We start from the raw sequence: 20,519 nt of genomic DNA on the forward strand, positions 1-20,519 counted from the left end.
CAAAGTTGGCAGAGCGAAATTTGTCATTGAGTGGTTTCTCTTTACATCATAACATCTCACTCGTTTAAAGAAAAATAAATTAAAGAGATTTACCAGTTACTTTATGAAAATAACAGATAACATATTATTATTTATTTATATAGCGCCATTAATTCCATGGTGCTGTACATGGGAAGTGGGATTACATACAAAGTTATAGATATCGTTACATACAAAGTTATAGATATCGTTACATACAAAGTTATAGATATCGTTAACAGTAAACAAATTTACAATGACAGACTGGTACAGAGGGGAGGGGACCCTGTCCTTGCGGACTTACATTCTACGGGATAGTGGGGAAGAGACAGGTCGGGGGTGCAGCAGTTCTGGTGGTGATGAGGCGGCAGCTCGGGTGGTGGTGAGGCGGCAGAATGGTTATTGCAGTCTGTAAGTGGGTCACCCCCTCGTCGCAGGGCTGTGGGGTACTCGGTACCGGGCCGGTGTCAGTGGGATGGGATGTGCACAGCAGCGGTGACCCGGTCCGTGGCGCTGGGCGCCCAATAAAATCATGGTTTTGTGATGTAGTTTATAAGGATAGTTCGTGACGCCACCTGTGGTGTTCGGCAAGTATGATGTTAGGCCGACGCTGCATGCAGATCCTCTGGGACTGATGGTGTGCGCAGCATAGATGGTAAAGCTCCCCACAGGTGGAGCTGTAGTCCCAGGGCAGTGTAGATGCTTGTGCCCAGATGTAGCAGGGCTTAGTGTGTCGGTGCAGAATGAATGGAGGACACCTGCGATTGTAGTTCCAAGGCTTTACTCTCAGTTTGTAGCGTACACAGGTGCCCGCCTCCGTACCGTGTCCTCCGGGGCAGAGACTCTGTCAACCTCCAGGCCAGAAAGGATTCTCCCTGGCAACACTCCGCCAATATGTGCCTTTCTGAACGACTCCTCCAATGCGCCTTTAAGTGCGAAGCTCTCCAGTACTTAGTTACCCTGGAATGCCTCTCTTCTAGATGTTCCTAGAACTCTCACTTGTATGACAGACAGCTGTAGCTTGCTCGGGGACCTCCTGGAACCCAGCTCTCTATTCAGTTGCGGTTGTGTCCCAAGTCTTGGATGGGAGTAGTGCATTTACAGCCAACTACTCTACCGATGTCTGCTGCAGAACCATAAGTGTCCATACAACCTTGGGGACCGGGCCCCGGCCTTGCGCAGAGAACCTATAGGCAGGGTACTCTCTCAACCCACAACTACTCTCTGTTCTCACTCCTTCGTTCTGTACTTGTCTTTCTCTTTCTATGGAAACTTAGGTTACAGTTCTACATCTTTCTCCTTCTCTCTCCTTTCCCGTGCCAGCTGGCTCAGGTCACGGAGGCAGCTGCAGCACTCCTTCCTCCATCTCTTCTTCCAGGGACCCTCACTCCTGTCTGAGTGACTTCCTTCCCGACTGACCTGTCAGACTGACCTCAGACTGATCTGTAAATCTTATCTTTCCCCCTTCTTTTATACTAACTCCACCCACCTCCCAGCACATCTCGTGTTACGAAGCAGGGTTCCACAAAGGGTGCTCTGCTACCCTGAGCCTGAAGCTGCAATGTGGCCCTGCTGAACTATCCTGTGTGTGGGATGCAGGTGTTGGAGTGTGGCAAGGAGTTCCCACCTTACCTGGATGGCGGGGCACTACACCTTAGGAGAAGGTGCAGTACCTCTGTGGTGACTGAGCCTCAGGGGCGCCACATACCCCCCATTAAACACAGCACATCCGCAGGCTGCAAGGTAAACAAAGTGACAAACAGGAACATGCAAAAATTTTGTAATGCATTAACAAACTTTACTTATGCTAAGCTTCCTAGTATAGGAGGTACTCATCTTGAACGTTACAAACAATCCTATCTAAAGGATTCTAAGGATTCTAAGTTAGCTATTCTCTGTATCACCTTTTCTCTTATTCTGTCAATTTACTTCACATTGTTCTCTCATTCTACTAGACGCAAGACGCTGACCGCATATACCTGGTCCGTCACCTGTCTCTTTCAATTCTTTATTCACATTGCTCATCTCTATATCAGACATTCCTAATTCTCTATAAAAGCTATTTCTCAGTTATCAACATTCTTGTAAAACATATTATCAAATACTTTTCAGTAAAACATTTCAAAGATTCTTGTAAGTGCTGGACACTGCTCCCAGCCGGGATTTCTTGCAGTGTCCTTCAAGGTAGACATCATTCTTTGAAAGGTGTCCATTCAAAAACATCATCTTCGCAAAGTGTCTATATATGTAAAACCAAGAGAGAGCACCTAAAGAGGTGCAAACTATTTACAATGCAGTTCTGGATCAATCAGCGTCTAGGATCTCTTCAGTTCAATAGAAGGAAAACACTGCCAATGCAACTAGGCAACTAAGTGCAAAACATGATGAACAAAAATGAAAAAGGCACAACTGGTGCTAACAAACCCTCCTGGGTAACGAGACTGTGGAAATTTTTCTTTTACTGGTGATGATCCCTTCCTGGGGTTCTGGAACTGGAACCGTTACCAAATTCAGTGTCTTCATCTTGACTCTGGTTACTTGCTAGAGGGCCCTGAAACTGTGGCAGAGGGAACCCATGATGCATGTCAATGCCCACCAACTGTTCCTCTCCAATAGGTGGTTCCGCTGTTCTGGTACAAGGCCTAGCACCGAGGGATACCTCAGCTTGTTGGCGCTGATAAGCAGCTAAGCGGGGACTTTCTGGCAAAGGGATGTCGATGTTACTATGCCAAATCGACCTAGATTCTTCCAAGCCATAGAGATGTCTGACCCTGCGGGCCTGGTCCAGCCATACCCTTCTCAATAGGGACCTTTTTCACCTCCCCATCTCTGTCTGATCTGGGCCCCCAGCCGCCTCTTCCAACTGCCCCATCTCAAGTTGCAACAGGCCCGCCCCTGACAACGTGAATTCAAAGGTTAACCCATTAGGAGGGCCGGTATATATACCTGGTACTTCCCGGCGGTACGGCCTCTGCTCCGGTGCAGGCATAGTGATGTTGGGCGCAGTCCGGTGGGACACCTGGGACGGCGGTGGAGCTAATGGTGGATCCGGATCTGCGGGGGCCTCCGGTGGGGTGATGGCGGCGGCAGGCTCCACAGTCGGCTGGGATAGAATCCGGTGCAGCAGTGGCGAGTACCGGTGTAACAGGTACCGCGGTGTAGGCCCCTCCTGGGCGCACTGCCAGTTCAGTGTCCATAGCGCCTCCTGCCTCAGCAGGTGCGCTAGCTGGATAATCTCGTCTTCCAGCCGCTGACGGTTCATTCCGGAGATCAGGTTGGAGCCTTCAGCCACGGCGCCAGGGAGATCCGCTTCCCTGAGCTCCGCAGGCCTCCTTCCCTCTCTTCCCAAAATGGCATTCTTCTCCCTGTCTCGGCCCCTTTCCCGCCACTGGCTTCTTCTGCCCCTCCTTCCGGGGGCGGCATCTTCTTCCAGCGCCTTCATACCAAGCCAGAATATGAACCCCTCGGGGGGGTGGGCCATGTATCTGTCACATAGTAATTCAGGCAGGGCAGGCCCAACACTCTTCGCAGTCTTTTCTTAGGACCTCCCATCTCTTCACGCCCTTCTTCTCCGCGCCAGCGGCCATTTTAAGATTCATGTCACAGTCTATTAAATTTGGTCTTCTACATTCTCAAAAGTTCAAAGTCCAGCAAATCGTAGGCGCACAGAACCCGATGGTATCGGGTCTCGTCATCCTGTTCGTGACGCCAAAATTGGGTCGCCCCCTCGTCCCAGGGCTGTGGGGTACTCGGTACTGGGCCGGTGTCAGTGGGATGGGATGTGTCACAGCAGCGGTGACCCGGTCTGTGGCACTGGGCGCCCTATAAAATCGTGGTTTTGCGATGTAGTTTATATGGATAGTTCGTGACGCCACCTGTGGTGTTCAGCAAGCATGATGTTAGGCCGATGCTGCGTGCAGATCCTCTGGGACTGATGGTGTGCGCAGGATAGATGGTAAATTTCTCCACAGGTGAAGCTGTAGTCCCAGGGCCGTGTAGACGCTGGTGCCCAGATGTAGCAGGGCTGAGTGTGTCGGCGCAGAATGAATGGAGGACACCTGCGGTTGTGGTTCCAAGGCTTTACTCTGTAGCGTACACAGGTGCCCGCCTCCATACCATGTCCTCCGGGGCAGAGACTCGGTCAACCTCCTGGCCAGATAGGATTCTCCCTGCCAACACTCCGCCAACATGTGCCTTTCTGAACGACTCCTCCAATGCGCCTTTAAGTGTGAAGCACTCCAGTACTTAGTTACCCTGGAATGCCTCTCTTCTAGATGTTCCTAGAACTCTCACTTGTATGACAGACAGCTGTAGCCTGCTTGGGGACCTCCTGGAACCCAGCTCTCTATTCAGTTGCGGTTGTGTCCCAAGTCTTGGATGGGAGTAGTGCATTTACAGCCAACTACTCTACCGATGTCTGCTGCAGAACCATAAGTGTCCATACAACCTCGGGGACCGGGCCCCAGCCTTGCGCTGAGAACCTATAGGCAGGGTACTCTCTCAACCAACTCCTCTCTGTTCTCACTCCTTCGTTCCGTACTTGTCTTTCTCTTTCTATGGAAACTTAAGTTACAGTTCTACATCTTTCTCCTCTCTCCTTTCCCGTGCCAGCTGACTCAGGTCACGGAGGCAGCTGCAGCACTCCTTCCTCCATCTCTTCTTCCAGGGACCCTCACTCCTGTCTGAGTGACTTCCTTCCCGACTGACCTCCTGTCAGACTGACCTCAGACTGATCTGTAAATCCTATCTTTCCTTCTTTTATACTAACTCTACCCACCTCCCAGCACATCTCGTGTTACAAAGCAGGGTTCCACGAAGGGTGCTCTGCTACCCTGAGCCTGAAGCTGCAATGTGACCCTGCTGAACTATCCTGTGTGTGGGATGCAGGTGTTGGGAGTGTGGCAAGGAGTTCCCACCTTACCTGGATGGCGGGGCACTACACCTTAGGAGAAGGTGCAGTACCTCTGTGGCGACTGAGCCTCAGGGGCGCCACATAAGCTTTCCTGAAAAGATGGGTTTTCAGGTTCCGTTTGAAGGACCCGAGGGTGGTGGATAACACGTTGATCTATTCTCCCCAAAAGAATTATGCCAAATTGATAAGCTTACCGTCAATGGGAAATGTAGCTTAGCAAATGTAAATTACGCCCAATTATATAGAAAATGAGCAGATATCAACACTAGAAGTGGTACAGATCAATCCATCCCATCAACCACGACACTGATCTGTGACTGCTGCACAGAGCGAGAGGTGAGGCGCGGTATTCTCCCACTCTCGTGTTGTGGCCGCTGGGATAGGACATGCAAATAAATTTGCGATAACTTTAATCGTCACAATATTGGAAGAAAAGGTAATGACAGTTAGGAATGATATTGAATAAATATCCTTTATCCCCTTCACCTTTTTCCGTTTTTTCCTCCCTCTGTTCAAATAGTGGTATGAAGGTACAAGTAGGCAGATACCAAACATTTACAGTTTTGCGTTTTTTATTCAAGTGGTGAAAAAAAATTCTGAAATCCATTACAAAATTTTATTTTTGCTTTTGTTGCCATTTTCCAAGACCCCTAACATTTTAGAGACTAACAGAATTAAACAGGTAAAGAGCTGCAGGCGGAGCGGAGCTCTGCCAGCGGCTGTCAAAGGCACATGATGGCTAATTAAATGGCTGTCACGTGCATGTGAATTATTCATAGCGATGCCTTAGGTGTCGGGCGCCCAAGTGGGTTTAGTCATTCAATAAAATACAGATAAAAGTACGAAACACAAGAAAAATTATTTAAAAAAAATATAATAAAGTGAATTTTCCAAATGATTATGAAAAAAGTTGAGATTAATCATCAAATATTTAAGACAACCCCATCAATATAAGGTCTGAAAAAAAAAAAAAGGCTGTTGATCCCAGAATAAGAATAGAAGATTGACCTTCCATTAACGAGCACAGCATTAATAATATTCCAGATACAAAGTTTGGAAAAGCCATATGTTCCACAGAGACATGCTTACTTTGGTACATATTTTTAAGAGTTAAGTTTGACTTAAGAAAAAAAACCACTTAAAACTACATTTGAACACGTGATAGGGTACGTTTCCATGGTCAGGAAATGCAGCGTCCAGATGTTACAGCATAGTGGAGGGGATTTCATGAAATCCCTTCTCCACTATGTGTTAAAAGACGCAGACAGCAGACCTGCGTAAACGGACATGTGGTGCGTCTTTTCAAAATGCAGCATGTCTGTTTACAATGTGGCGACTAAATTTCCCTTAGACAATCTTTATATGCGGTAAAACCGCATCTAATCATTGGTCAAATGCGTAGTAGCTGCTTAAGAGCAGCTTACTACGCATGTCTACTAATTAACATAAGTTCTTACCTGTCCCGCTGCCGGAAGTCCACGTCCACTGCAGTTACTGCAATAACGCGGCAATTCTCGTGATAAGCTAAGTTATCGCGAGAACTGCCGTGCACGTGACTGGGGGTTATCTCTGGTCACTAGGCTAGTTCTCACGGTCAGCTGACAGTGTAGATGATCGCCGGAGATCTCCGGTGGTCATCTACAAGCTTTGCTATGTCTGGATGTCATGCATCCAGATGTAGCAGAGCTGAACTCGTCGTGGGATTAAGGACTACATGATTAAGGACTTTGTGATTAAGGACTACGTTGTACAGGGAGTATTTGTGTTGATTTTTTTTTTCCCAGGTGATCGATGGCTTCGCTTGGATTTGGGCGTATAACAAAAATATGGAAAACCGTGTATTGTTTTATTTCATTAAAATACTTTTCTCTGTCTTATAGACACCTCTCCATTATTAACCAGGCTTAATGTCACCTTACAAAGGTGACATTAACCCCTTATTACCCCATATGCCACAGATACACTGCAGTGGGAAGAGTGACTATGCGCCGGAATTGGCGCATCTTACAGATGCGCCATTTCTGGGGTGGCTGCGGGCTGGTGTTTGTAGCCAGGGGAGGTCCAATATCCAGAGACCCTCTCTAGGCTATGAATATAAGCCCGCAGAGGTCTGCATAGCCTTTCTGGCTATAAAATATAGGGGGACCCCACATCATTTTTTTTGGGTCCCCCTATTTTAATAGCTAGTAAAGGCTATGCAGACAGCTGCCTGGGAAGATCCATGGGCATTACCCCCTTCCCAGGTTACAAATATTGGTCCCCGGCTGTTGGCTTCCCCTCTGTTGCAGAAAATTGTGCGGGAGCCCACATAATTTTTTGGAGGGCCACCCTATTTTAATAGCCAGATAGATATATCTATAGAAACATGGATATATCTTATAGATATAGATAGATATATCTATCTATAGATCGATCTATAGATATAGACATATGCATCTATCAATCCCATACCTATCATCTATCTATCCCATATCTATCTATAGATCTGTTATCTATCTATCTCTAGATCTATCGGTCTGTCTATCTATCTCATTCCATCTATCTATCTTTGTGTGTTATGGAGTGTGGGTTGTACAAATGTTAAAGAGGAGGTTGGACCAGAAATTACATAACAAATCTTTTTTTTTGTTAAATATTATATCTTTATTTAACTTACAAAAAAAAAACATCAAAAACCCATCAAAAACGCATGTAAAAATGCATAAAAAACGCAGGTGATCTGCCAGTGACCTCAGGTGCAGATTTGGTTCAGATTTTACCTGCATCAAATCCTGAGCAAATCCTGACCATGGAAACATACCCTTATACATTTTTACAGGCACAGTACAAGGCAGAAGTCCCCAACTTTGTGAGCCAAATTGAGCTGTAAGTAGTCACATTCAAGTCACAAATAAAAGGGTTCTTCTCATCTTCAATAGCAAACAGCTCCCCTGCCTCCTGGACTTCTGATTGCCAGGGAAGGTGATGCAACTCTGAAGGCTGACAGATTGGGCCAATAGCATGGTTCCACCACTGGCCCATACTGTGCACTCTCCAGCACCAGAGAATCACAGGGGCATGTAGGGTGGCCAGATCCGGCAACCTGGCCAGCTTCAAAGCAGTGCTTACAAGCTCAAAAGAAAATAGCTTGCAAATGTGCGCTCCTTGCCTAGAAGACTCACCACCACTGATAGACTGCAAAGGTGGCCGGTAACTAGGCAATGAGCCGTAAACTAAAGAAGATAGAAATCCCTTGAGAAAGGAGATGATTTTTTATTGATAAGGCCTCTTTCACACTTCAGTTTTTTACAATCAGTCACAATCCGCCAGGTTTTGAAAAAAAACGGATCCTCAAATTTTCTTTTGAGGATCAGTTTTTTTCCCCATTGACTTCCATTAATGGCGGATTGTGACGGATTGCTGTCCGTTGCATCCGTTTTTTTTGAGGATCCGCCAGAAGTTGCTGTCCGTCACCATCCTCAAAGATTTCAAAACGGAGCTTGCAACGTTTTTTTTCTCTGGCGGATCCTCCAGACACTCATTTAACCCGAAATTCTTTCTGGGTGCCGGACCAAAAAAAAAAATGTGTCTCTCTCTCTCTCCCCCCTTCCCGGCCAGCGGTTCCTATAAATTTCCTCATTTTCAGGATCCGTCTGAAAACGGATCCTGTGCCATCCGTTCACATCAGTTGGGAACGGATCCGCTTGTCTGACTTTTTGGCGGATTTGAACTGATGAAAAAAACTGAAGTGTGAAAGAGGCCTAAGTAAATAGCAAAGTTCCTTGTTTTTACAAGCAATCTGCAAATTAACCCTTTTATGATTATGAGAAAACCTGTTTCAACATGGAGAAACAGGAAATCATGAAAGAACGCTGTGAATCTTAAAATTGAACACAATGGCATTACACTACATAAATTAGCACTGATTTGGGCATAGGGTAGATTGTAAATATTGTGCATGTGGATGCCATGTTGTAGCAGGTACATAGTTTATATGGTCAGGACGAATATGACCAGCCACAAAGAAGAGCTGCAAACCAAATGTGGCGCTCAAGGCACAGGTTGGAGACCTGTGGATTATACAGACTGTCACTAAATATTATAATTTACATGGTTAATATTAGCTAATTAGAAAGTAAAACAGGATTTTTGGGTTGCTTACCGTAAAATCTGTTTCTCGGAGCCTTCATTGGGGGACACAGAGACCATGGGTGTATGCTGCTGCCACTAGGAGGCTGACACTATGCACAAAAAAAGGTTAGCTCCTCCTCCGCAGTGTACACCCCACCGACCGGCAGGAAGTTCCTCAGTTAGTGAGAAAGCAGTAGGAGAAGTAACAGAATAGATTGAAAACAGAACAGACAACTCAAACCAACCAACATAACAAGAGTTGTAGAACATGGGAGGGTGCTGTGTCCCCCAATGAAGGCTCCGAGAAACAGATTTTACGGTAAGCAACCCAAAAATCCAGTTTTCTCGTTCGCCTTATTGGGGGACACAGAGACCATGGGACGTCCCAAAGCAGTCCCTGGGGTGGGAAAAACAAACTTCCATCAGGCCAGCGGACTCACTACCACAGCCTGCAGGATCCTTCTACCTAGGCTGGCATCTGCCGAAGCGTAGGTATGGACCTTGTAGAATTTTACAAACGTGTGAACCGATGACCAGGTTGCAGCTTCGTAAAGCTGCAGCGCGGAAGCTCTGTGACGTACCACCTAGGAGGCACCCACTGCCCGGGTAGAGTGCGCTCTAATTCCCCGAAGAACCACTCGTTGTTTGACCCGGTAGGCCTCCAAAATTGCCGATCTGATCCAGCGAGCAATAGTAGCTTTGGAGGCCGGGTGACCTTTCCGCGCCCCATCTGGAATGATGAAGAAAGAATCTGTCTTCCGCAAGAAGTCATCCTAGTTAGGTAGACATTCATCGCCCTGACCAAGTCCAGCTTGTTCAAGGACCGCTCCAGAGGGTGAGCTGGACCCGGACAAAAGGACGGGAGAACAATGTCCTCATTCAGGTGGAAAGTGGACACAATCTTAGGAAGGAAAGAGGGCGGAGGCCGCAGAACTACCTTGTCCTGGTAGAATACCAAGAGAGCGGCAAGAGAGGGCCGCCAATTCCGACGCGCGCCGGATGGAGGTGATGGCTGCCAGAAAGGCTACTTTCCACGAAAGGAGAGAAAGGGAAACATCACAGAGAGGTTTAAAGGAAGGACCTTGCAGAACCTCGAGAACCAGATTAAGATCCCATGGATCTACGGGCGCTCGGTACGGAGGAACCATGTGAGCCACACCTTGACGGAAGGTTTTAACCTGAGGACGGGAGCCGTCTTCCGAAATAAAATGGACAGCGCCGACACTTGACCCTTTAAAGAGCTGAGGGCAAGACCCGCATCCAGCCCCGCTTGAAGGAACGCCAGGACAGAAGGGAGCGAAAAAACACATGGGCGGAATGTCATTGATCTCGCACCAAGTGAAATAGTTCTTCCAAGAACGGCAATAAATCTTGGAAGACGATGGCTTCCTGGCTCAGATCATGGTATGAATAACTCGATCGGAAAATCCTGATCGTTGCAAAACCTCGGCCTCAACAGCCACGCCGTTAAATTGAGCGGCCGAGAATTGGGGTGGCAAATCGGACCTTGAGACAGCAGATCTGCTCAGTCTGGAAGCTTCCAGAGGGCGTCCGCGAGAAGGTTGGCGATGTCCGCGAACCAATCCCTACTGGGCCAATTCGGGACGAAGAGGACTGAAATTCCTTCCGCCTTGATTTTCTTCAGCCGCCTGGGAAGAAGAGGCAGGGGAAGAAACCGGTAGGGGAGCTCGAACTGTGACCAAGGAATGGCCAGAGCATTGGCGCCCACCACGAGAGGATCTCGAGCCCTGGATACAAACTGTGGAACTTTTCTGTTGAGGCGAGAAGCTAGCAGATCTACGTCCGGGGTTCCCCACGACGGCAAGTTGAAGAAATACTTCCGGATGTAGGGACCACTCTCCCGCTGCGAGATCCTCGCGGCTGAGAAATCGGCGGCCCAATTGTCCTCGCCGGGAATGTGTACCGCGGATATTGCCGGGACTGAAGCCTCCGCCCAATGAAGAATCTTGGACATTTTTGCCAGGGCTGAGACACTCCGCGTCCCTCCCTGGCGTGTGACATATGCCACCACCATGGCATTGTCTGTCTGAATCCGGATAGGCAGTCCCCTGAGAAGTCTCTCCCAGTGAACGAGAGACAGATAAATCGCTTGTATCTCGAGGACGTTGAATGGCAGGGCTGACTCCTGAGTTGACCAACAACCCTGAACAGTGTGATTGCGGAACACTGCCCCCCCAGCCGAGGAGGGTGGCATCCGTTGTCACAATCTGCCAGTGAAAGGGGAGGAATGACCGTCCTAGGGAGATGAGAGGAGACGTCAGCCACCAATTGAGGGACTGCTTGACATGGTTTGAAAGACGAAATGGGCGATCCAGGGAAAGGACAGACCTGTTCCACCGGGATAGGATGGCGAGTTGGAGAGGTCTGGAGTGAAATTGGGCAAAGGGGACCGCCTCTGTTGCCGCCACCATCTTTCCCAGGACTTTGATGGTCGTCCGGAGAGATGGAAGTCTCATGAGCGGCCGCGATCGTACATCCCGTTGCAGGGAGCCAATTTTCTCTTGAGGGAGAAAAACCCTCGATCGACGAGTGTCGAACAATAGACCCAGAAACACAAGACGTTGTGTCGGGACAAGACAAGACTTCTTTTCGTTGATGAGCCACCCGAAATTGGTCAGGTAAGACTTTGGCGAGCTTGACGAAAGGATGGAGCATTGATCAGAATGTCGTCGAGGTACGGAAAAAGAACGAGACCTCTGATTCTCCACCAGGCCATCAACGCCGCCATGATCTCTGTAAATGCTCTGGGTGCGGTGGCAAGACCGAACGGCAGTGCACAAAATTGATAATGTTCCTGGCGAATCGCAGGAATTTCTGATGCCCGGAGAATATGGGAACATGTAGATAGGCATCTTGAATGTCTATTGAACACATGAACTCCTGCGTCTCCATGGAAGCGATTAACCGAAGAAACTCCATTCGGAAATGACGCAGTCGGGCTCTCCTGTTGAGTAATTTGAGGTCGAAGATGGGGCGAACTGTCCCGCCTTTGTTCGGCACCACGAACAGGTTTGAAGAAAACCCTGTGAAACGTTCTGATTCGGGAACGGGCACAATCATCCCGGAACTGAGGAGAGAGGCGATGGATGCAAGAACCCCGGAACTAAGGCTGGATCTTTTGGAGGACGGGACTCGAAGAAGCGATCCCGTGGACGAGAAATGAACTCTATCTTGTACCCTGAAGATACAAGCTCCCTGACCCAAGCGTCCTCTACTGAGGCCAGCCAGGTATCCCTGAAGAAACGGAGTCGACCTCCCAATTGGGAGGGACCCTCGGGAGTTCGTTGACAGTCATGCTGGCGTGGACCGTCCAGATCTGGACCTGGAGGGTCTGCCCTGGGAGGAGTGAGATCGCCAGGAGGGAGTGGGTCTGAAGGACACCGTCTTTCTATCCTGGCGTACCTGTGGTCTTTGTTGGTTAGAGAAGTTCTCTGCCGTATTGAAGCGGCGGTAAGCCCGAAAGGGCCGAAACTGACGCCTTGGCGGGGGTCTGCGAGGTTTGGACTGAGGGAGGAGAGAACTCGTGCCTCCAGTGGCGTCCTTAATAATCTGGTCCAGCTGGGACCCAAAGAGACGCGCTCCATGAATAGGCAGATTGGTAAGAGACTTTTTAGAAGACAAGTCCGCCTGCCAAGCCTTGAGCAAAATTGTACGTCGGATTGCCACAACGTTGCTTGACGCCTGAACAGCGCGAGACGCGGCATCCAAGGAAGCAGAAAGCAGATTATCCCCTGCATGGGAAATCTGGTTGGCCAGATCGGTCAATTGCTCTGGTTGGGCCTTATCTAGGATGCCCTTACGGAGATCCTCTGCCCAAGTGGCTATGGCCTTTGCCACCCAAGATGAGGCAAAGACTGGACATAGCGCCGCTGCAGCCGCCGCGAATGCTGACTTTGCCAAGGATTCTATAATTCTATCATTAGAATCCTTTAGTGACGCTACACCTGGAAGCGGGAGAACCGTGTTATTAGAAAGTCTGGACACGGGTGCGTCCACCGACAGGGAAGCAGACCAGTTGTCAGAGAGCTCTTTAGCCAACGGATACAGCACGCCGAGACGCTTCCCTCTTTGAAATCGCCTGGACGGTTTTTCTCTTTCCCTGGCAAGGATCTTGCCAAACTCAGAGTGGAAGGCGAATACCCTGGATGGTGTTTGTGCCCGTCTGAATGAAACCTCCTGATCTGAGGATTTCGCAGGGGAGTCAGATATTTCGAAGGTGTGGTTAATCGCAGCAATGAGGTTCTGTACCGTAACCTTCATGTCCGCGTCCTGGTCAGAATCCAGCTCTAAAATCCCTTCAGAGGACATATCCGAGAACGCTTCACCTGACTCGGGTGAGGAGGCACGGGAGGGCGACTGCTGGGAAGGACTAGGTGCCGATGAGACCAGGAGAGGATTCCAGCCGTGGATCCTGCCTGGGCCTTTCGCAGCATCTGCTAGCTGGCTCAGATGGAACGTCTTGCGACCTGCTGGACCCTGCAGAAGTGTCCAGGGGCAACTTATCAAGAACGGCCAACTAGGGACTGAGACACCCTGGTGAGGTCTGCCACAGATTTTGAAAGGGACGAGGCCCAGCCAGGAATGGGGGGTTCGATTTCACGTGGCGCAGTAGATGGCTCCTGGACGGCATCCTGCTGAACGGGATTGCTGCAGTCCCGGCAGAGGGGAATTTGCGATTGCAAGAGGAGCATGCGAAAAAAATCTGCGGAAGTGCTGGAGGGTTGGGGGACAGCAAGGCAGGGTAGGGTGTCAGTCTGCAGTTGCAGAACTACTCACGGTCCGGTGTCCCCGAAAGATGGCATCTGCTGTAGTCTCCGGCTGTCAGGCTGCAAAGATGGCGGCAGCCTGATGTGAGGAATCAAAAAGCGCGGTCTTTGTGTAAGAAAGGTGGAGCTAGCCGCCTGCACCAGAGGGAAGAACCGCCTCCTCCCCCTTCCCAGCCACAAGACTAGAGAGGCGGTGGGAGGGCTTAGGAACGGGCGGGAGCGCAGCCGGCCTATGATATTGAACGGGGGGCGTGGCCGCGACGGGTGCAAAGGCCCAAACTGAAGCCGGGGACTAAATTTGAAACGGCGGCCGCCTGTCAGCACAGGGCGGCGCGGAAGAATTGCGACGCAGCCGCGTCCGCCCCTAAAGGAGACGCCGCCATAGCCCTGCTCCCAGACGCAACCCTCACAAGAATACCGGCAGTGGGGTGAAGAAGGCCCGCACCGCCGCCGGGGCCAAAAAGGGATGCGACGACCGTCGGACGGCGCGAGCAGTGCGAGAATCTGCGGCGCTACTTTGGCGCCGCTCCCGGGTCATCTTGTGGCTTTATGTTCCGGTGCTCCAATAAAGGTACCTTCTGTATCCCACGCTGTCTGCTCATCTTCTACATATTCGCGCCTCGTCCAACCGACAGGCTCTGGTGGGCGAGTGGGTGGGAGGCGGGGGGCAAGCACCATCTGTTTTCGCTGGCACGACACCTGTGCTCAGCCTGTGGTCCGCCCGGAGAACTAAGAGGATACGGGGTGGCAGTACACGCCGTACTCATAGCCTCTTTGTGGGAGTACAGTTGTGACTCTTCACACTGTATCCCTCCTGGAACCTGAAAAGGAACAACGCACATCGAGGTAGATATGGGTCTAATGAAAGACCCGTGTCCACCTCCTACTGACACTAAGCTAAACTGAGGAACTTCCTGCCGGTCGGTGGGGTGTACACTGCGGAGGAGCTAACCTTTTTTTGTGCATAGTGTCAGCCTCCTAGTGGCAGCCGCATACACCCATGGTCTCTGTGTCCCCCAATAAGGCGAACGAGAAATATTATTTATAATGTGCTTTCCACACAAATATAAAAGCTAGCACAAAAAATGTGGGTGGTATTGGGCAGACGGTTCACTGTTATTACGGCATTTTTTAGCTAGTTTTGAAGCCTCTATTGGCAGTCAATATCATTACTGATTCCAAAAAGAGGCGCAAAAACCGAAGGGAATCAAGATGTAGGGGCAGATAGCCCAATTTCAGGGAGGGGTCACTTACTGGGCTGCGTTTTGTTGTTTCTATACAATCAGTGTTTTATCAGTAGGAGACTATCACAAGCAGCTCTGGTGCCTACTAGTCCAACTATGCCCCCAGCACTGATTAGCAGCTTTCTGTCCCTATACAATGTACACAAAAAGCTTCTGATAAGTGGTGTCGGCGGGGTTATACAGGGCTCAGCATTCCGAGCTCTGCTAGATCTGCAGCATAGAAAACTGTTGTAACCAACATCATTGGAATCAGGGTATCTGTCTCTACATCATGCTACTGTTAGAGAACATAGTAAAAACCCACTGATAGATTCCATTCAAAATTGTGTTTGAACCCACCCAGACTAGTGACTATATTCTTGCATCTGACTTCTCGGAGCTGGTAAAAGTCTAATGTGCAGTATATAGATATTATACGTTACATTGATATTTTTGGCACATGGATGTCAAGAAATTGAAAAACTATTTTTTTATTTAATGCCCAGATCATAAACAGTACATTCATGTTACATTGGCTAACAAGAGGTAGACTTTTCACTTAAAGGCAAAGGTTTTAATAGAAAGAAAGATCATTGAAATGTCAACAAACACTAAATTGCATAAAAGTGTAATAGTTTTTAATAAAACATGCAGTTTTGTAAATTTTACATATAAACAATATCCTCATAAGGAATCATTAGCAAAAGACCCTACATAAAGGTGTTTTCGCCACAATTATGATGTAAAACACCTTCAAATGTTACTAAAAATTTTTGCACAATTTGACGTTCTGACTGTCAACAATATTATGCTTGTTCCTATCAAAGTGGATGGAACTGGGTGGGACAGGGGCGTGATAAAGCCCGTGCATCAAATTCACTATTATTTGTACCATAAAGTGGCGTAAATTACATGACTGGCTGGAGGAACATTTCTGGCGGCGGTGCACATCAGTTTTAAGATGTGGCTGGTTCATTAGGAGACAAACATCTCAAACTCCAGTCCTAATGAATCAGGACCTAAGTGCCTGGTCAGAGAGAAGTTCGCTAAGCAGAATAGCAATGAACATTGCTGGAAATGTAAGTGCGACCCCCCAGGTTACAGGAGTGTGATATTTGGTTCAGTCTGGTTTGACAGTTCACAGTAAAATCTATCATTCTGACATCACACTGGTTCGACCAGCAACGATACACACTCGTAACATTCTGCCCGTCTATTTTACTTCTAGATAAAAGCTAAAAAGTCAGAGCAGTGTGACTAAGGTATATAGAAAATACAGAAAAATAACATTTTAACAACATATTTAAAAACTTAAGAAAAATAAAATCTACATAAAAAAATAAAACAGGGAAAATTCTTCCAAAGGGATTTCTTCTGTTACATCCATCTTCACATTCTAATGTTTATTTCCAGTCTGTTCAAAAAACATGAAATCCTGCAGAAAAGAGAGAGAAGAATTAGAGTCCTCTAGAAACCCGGGAAATTGACTTTTAAAAGTTACAATGATAAGTCAACCTACAAGAAAATATAGCTAAAGATAAATAAATCAATGTAAGTCTTTATTGAAAATATACAAAAAATTGTTCATAAAATGGTACAGTGAGTAAGGCTGTGTGCACATGGTGCATTTTTGGTGCGTTTTCGCGGCGGTTTTTCTGAGTGGAAATGGGCCAAGAAACACTAGGGAATCCTTATGCCACTAATTCAATGACAATTTTAAAGTGTTGTGCACATGATCAGCAATTTTCCTTTTAGTATTTGCAGTGCATTTTTTCTGCAGCATGCAAATTCTTTGTGCGTATTTTTAGTGGTTTTAACCCATTGACTTCATTTGAGTAAATCAAATCCGCATAGGTGGTTTCCTTCATTGGAGACTGCCCTTCCCGTGGTTGTTCCTTCCCGGTGAAAGACCTGGCTAGTCATTGCTTGCTTTGAGAAACATGTGATGGTGTCTCCGCGGCTGATTGATTTACATGTTTTTGCATAAAATTCGCATCAAAAACACAGGTAGAAAAATGTTTGTGGATTTGCTGATTTTTAGCTTGCATTTTTACGGACTTCCTATGGTGTTTACCACGCTGTCATCTGTGTGACAGCACGAGAAACAACGCGGGTTCTGATCGCCGGTAACGTTACCGCCGGTGAGACTGCTACCGCCTCAGAGCGCTGCGGAGTATTGCTGTCAGAGTGACTCCGCAGCTGTGAAAGTGGCCTGCGGTGAAAATCTTACAGCAAGTCAGAAGGCGTTGGCTGATGAGACGACGCCTGCTGTCACTGATAACAGGCACCGCTGATGAGAGAAGTAGGAAAAGTGAAGAGAGCGGCACTTCCACAGGTGAAATAAAAGCACTATTTTATTTCTTTAAACTGTAAAACCCGACGCGCTTGTGGCGTCCCAAATGCCCCTAATCATAGCATAGTAATGAAACGACAATGGTCTTGTTTTAAAGCAAGAGCAGCCAATCGCAAAGAGGCTGAACATCACTTGTAATTAGAAGGTGTGCAGGAGCAGAGAACATGCAATGGAAGAAGCAACCAATCAATACATATATAATAGAGATCTATCCTCTAGTTCACACATGTGAGGAGTTTTGTTGTCCAAACTTAATAAGAGACATGGAACATGTAATGCTGTGCACAGAATGAAAAATTACTATACAGTTAGGTCCATATATATTTTGACAGAGACAACATTTTTCTAATTTTGGTTCTAGACATTACCACAATGAATTTTAACCCCTTAAACCCCAAGGGTGGTTTGCACGTTCATGACTAGGCCAATTTTTACAATTCTGACCACTGTCCCTTTATGAGGTAATAACTCTGAAACGCTTCCATGGATTCTGATGATTCTGACAATGTTTTCTCGTGACATATTGTACTTCATGTTAGTGGTAAAATTTCATTCAAATAACTTGTGTATATTTGTGAACAAAACAGAAATTTGGCGAAAATTTTTAACATTTCGCAATTTTCCAACTTTGAATTTGTATGCCCTTCGGCACACAAAAAACTTAATAAGTAACATTTCCCACATGTTTACTTTACATTAGCACAATTTTGGAACCAAAATTTTTTTTTGTTAGGAAGTTATAAGGGTTAAAAGTTGACCGGCGATTTCTCATTTTTGCAACACCATTTTATTTTTACGGACCACATCACATTTGAAGCCACTTTGAGGGGTCTACATGATAGAAAATACCCAAAAGTGACACCATTCTAAAAACTGCACCCCTTAAGGTGCTCAAAACCACAGTCAAGAAGTTTATTAACCCTTCAGGTGCGTCACAGGAATTTTTTGAATATTTAAAAAAAAAAATGACCATTTAACTTTTTTTCATAAAAAAATACTTCAGGTTCAATTTTATTTATTTTACCAAGGGTTACAGGAGAAATTGGACTGCAAAAGTTATTGTGCAATTTGTCCTGAGTACACTGATACCTGATATGTGGGGGGGGGGGACCACTGTTTCGGCGCATGGCAGAGCTCAGAAGGGAAGGAGCGCCGTTTGACTTTTTCAATGCAAAATTGGCTGGAATTCAGATCGGACACCATGTCACATTTGGAGAGCCCCTGATGTACCTAAACAGTGGAAACCCCCCACACAAGTGACCCCATTTTGGAAACTAGACCCCCCAAGGAACTTATCTAGATATGTGGTGAGAACTTTGAACCCACAAGGGCTTCACAGAAGTTTATAACGTACAGCCATACAATTATAAAATCATATCTTTTCCACAAAAATGATCTTTTCACCCTCAACTCTTACTTTCCCAAGGGTAACAAGACCCTAAAAGTTATTGTGCAATTTGTCCAGAGTACGCTGATACACCATATGTGGGGGTAAACCACTATTTGGGCTCATGGCAGAGCTCGGAAGGGAAGCAGCGCCATTTGACTTTTTTTGGCTGGAATTGAGATCGGACACGTCGCGTTTGGAAAGCCCCTGATGTACCAAAACAGTGGAAACCCCCCACAAGTGACCCTATTTTGGAAACTAGACCCCCTAAGGAACTTATCTAGATGTGTGGTGAGCACTTTGAACTCCCCCAGTGCTTCACAGAAGTTTATAACTCCCGGGCGTGAAAATAAAAAAATCGTATTTTTTCCACAAACATGATCATTTAGTCCCCATTTTTTTATTTTCCCAAGGGTACCAGGAGAAAATGGACTGCAAAAGTTTTTGTCCAATTTGTCCTGAGTACCCTGATACCCCATATGTGGGAGAAAACTACTGTATGGGCACACGTCGGGGCTCGGAAGGGAAGTAGTGACGTTTTGGAATGCAGACTTTGATGGAATGGTCTGCGGGTGTCATGTTGCCTTTGGAGAGCCCCTGATGTACCTAAACAGTGGAAACCCCCCACAAATGACACCATTTTGGAAACTAGGCCCCCTAAGGAACTTATCTAGATGTGTGGTGAGTAGTGTTGAGCATTTCGATACCGCAAGTATCGGCCGATATTAGCTGTATCGGAATTCCGATACTTAGTTCCGATACTTTTTTCATATCGAATACCGGAATCGGAAGTTCCCATAATGCTAGGAGCCCGCTCGATTTGATTCAGCCAATGGGATCCTCAGAAGTGTGGGCACATCCTGTTAGGCATGTAGGCATGTTAACTACTGGCATGGCTGTGATTGGCTGCTGAAATGATGTCATGATGCACTATAAAAAGCGCTGCAGCCGCCATTTCTGGTCACTCTGCTGTGAATTCAGTTAGGGACAGGCTGCTGTTGAAGACTGTGAGGGACAGTTAGAAATAGCGATTCCACAAAACATATAGTGCTTAACCCAGGCTACATAAACCACCACTGTAGCTTGCTTTTCCCCAGCAGCGCTGTTTTCACAGCTGTCTGCAAGGGCTGTGTGAGTGCAGACCCACGCTGTGTAGTGTGTCCTGCAGGCACGTCTGCTTGTAGGCCGTCCAGCGTGTGTCTCTGCCTCATACACATTTTTCTTTTATTGCTGCTTTTTTTCCCTCCTGTATAGTGTGCTTCCATACGTATCCATATACGTTGGTTGCAAACACTAAAGGAGTGGACAGCGGAGCCTTTCAGTGCAATAGCCCATTTCTCTGCACTGTTTTTGCCTGTCTAGATAGGTCTCTCTGTGTGTGAGTGCAGCTCACGTTGCATTGTGTTCTACAGCCACCGCTAGCTGTAGTCCGCTCAGCGTGCGTCACTGCCTCATACATAGTCCTTTTTTTGCAGCTAATTTAGCCAGATTTTTGCTCCTATATTAGTGTGCTTCCAACCGCATCCATTGTCATTGGTTGGTTGCAAACACTATATAGGATTAGATAGAGGAGCCTTTTTGCTGGCTTGTGCCCTTCAGGGCCAGCCAGGCTAGTATCACCCTATTTTTTGGAGCCTCATCAATTGCATTGTAGGTTAGCTTCCTGCATTGTAATCGCTCCAAAAAGTTTGTGATACTATAGCTTTCAAACTTTGGTCACATCCTTTCC

General features: G+C 47.2%; 1 protein-coding gene across 1 annotated transcript in view; it reads right to left on the reverse strand.

Annotated features, from left to right (window-relative positions):
• Positions 1-15,525: 15,525 nt before the first annotated feature.
• Positions 15,526-20,519, reverse strand: part of LOC141092722 (phospholipid scramblase 2-like) — a 90,672-nt gene continuing 85,678 nt past the window's right edge. The window contains exon 9 of the mRNA XM_073579117.1: positions 15,526-16,485. Within this exon, the coding sequence (XP_073435218.1) occupies positions 16,447-16,485 (39 nt within the window). The 3' untranslated portion in view covers positions 15,526-16,446. The remainder of the gene's footprint in view (positions 16,486-20,519) is intronic.

Source organism: Dendrobates tinctorius, unplaced genomic scaffold (genome assembly GCF_039654945.1).
Source record: "Dendrobates tinctorius isolate UK_male_01 unplaced genomic scaffold, ASM3965494v1 ptg000060l, whole genome shotgun sequence".
Lineage (NCBI taxonomy): Eukaryota > Metazoa > Chordata > Amphibia > Anura > Dendrobatidae > Dendrobates > Dendrobates tinctorius.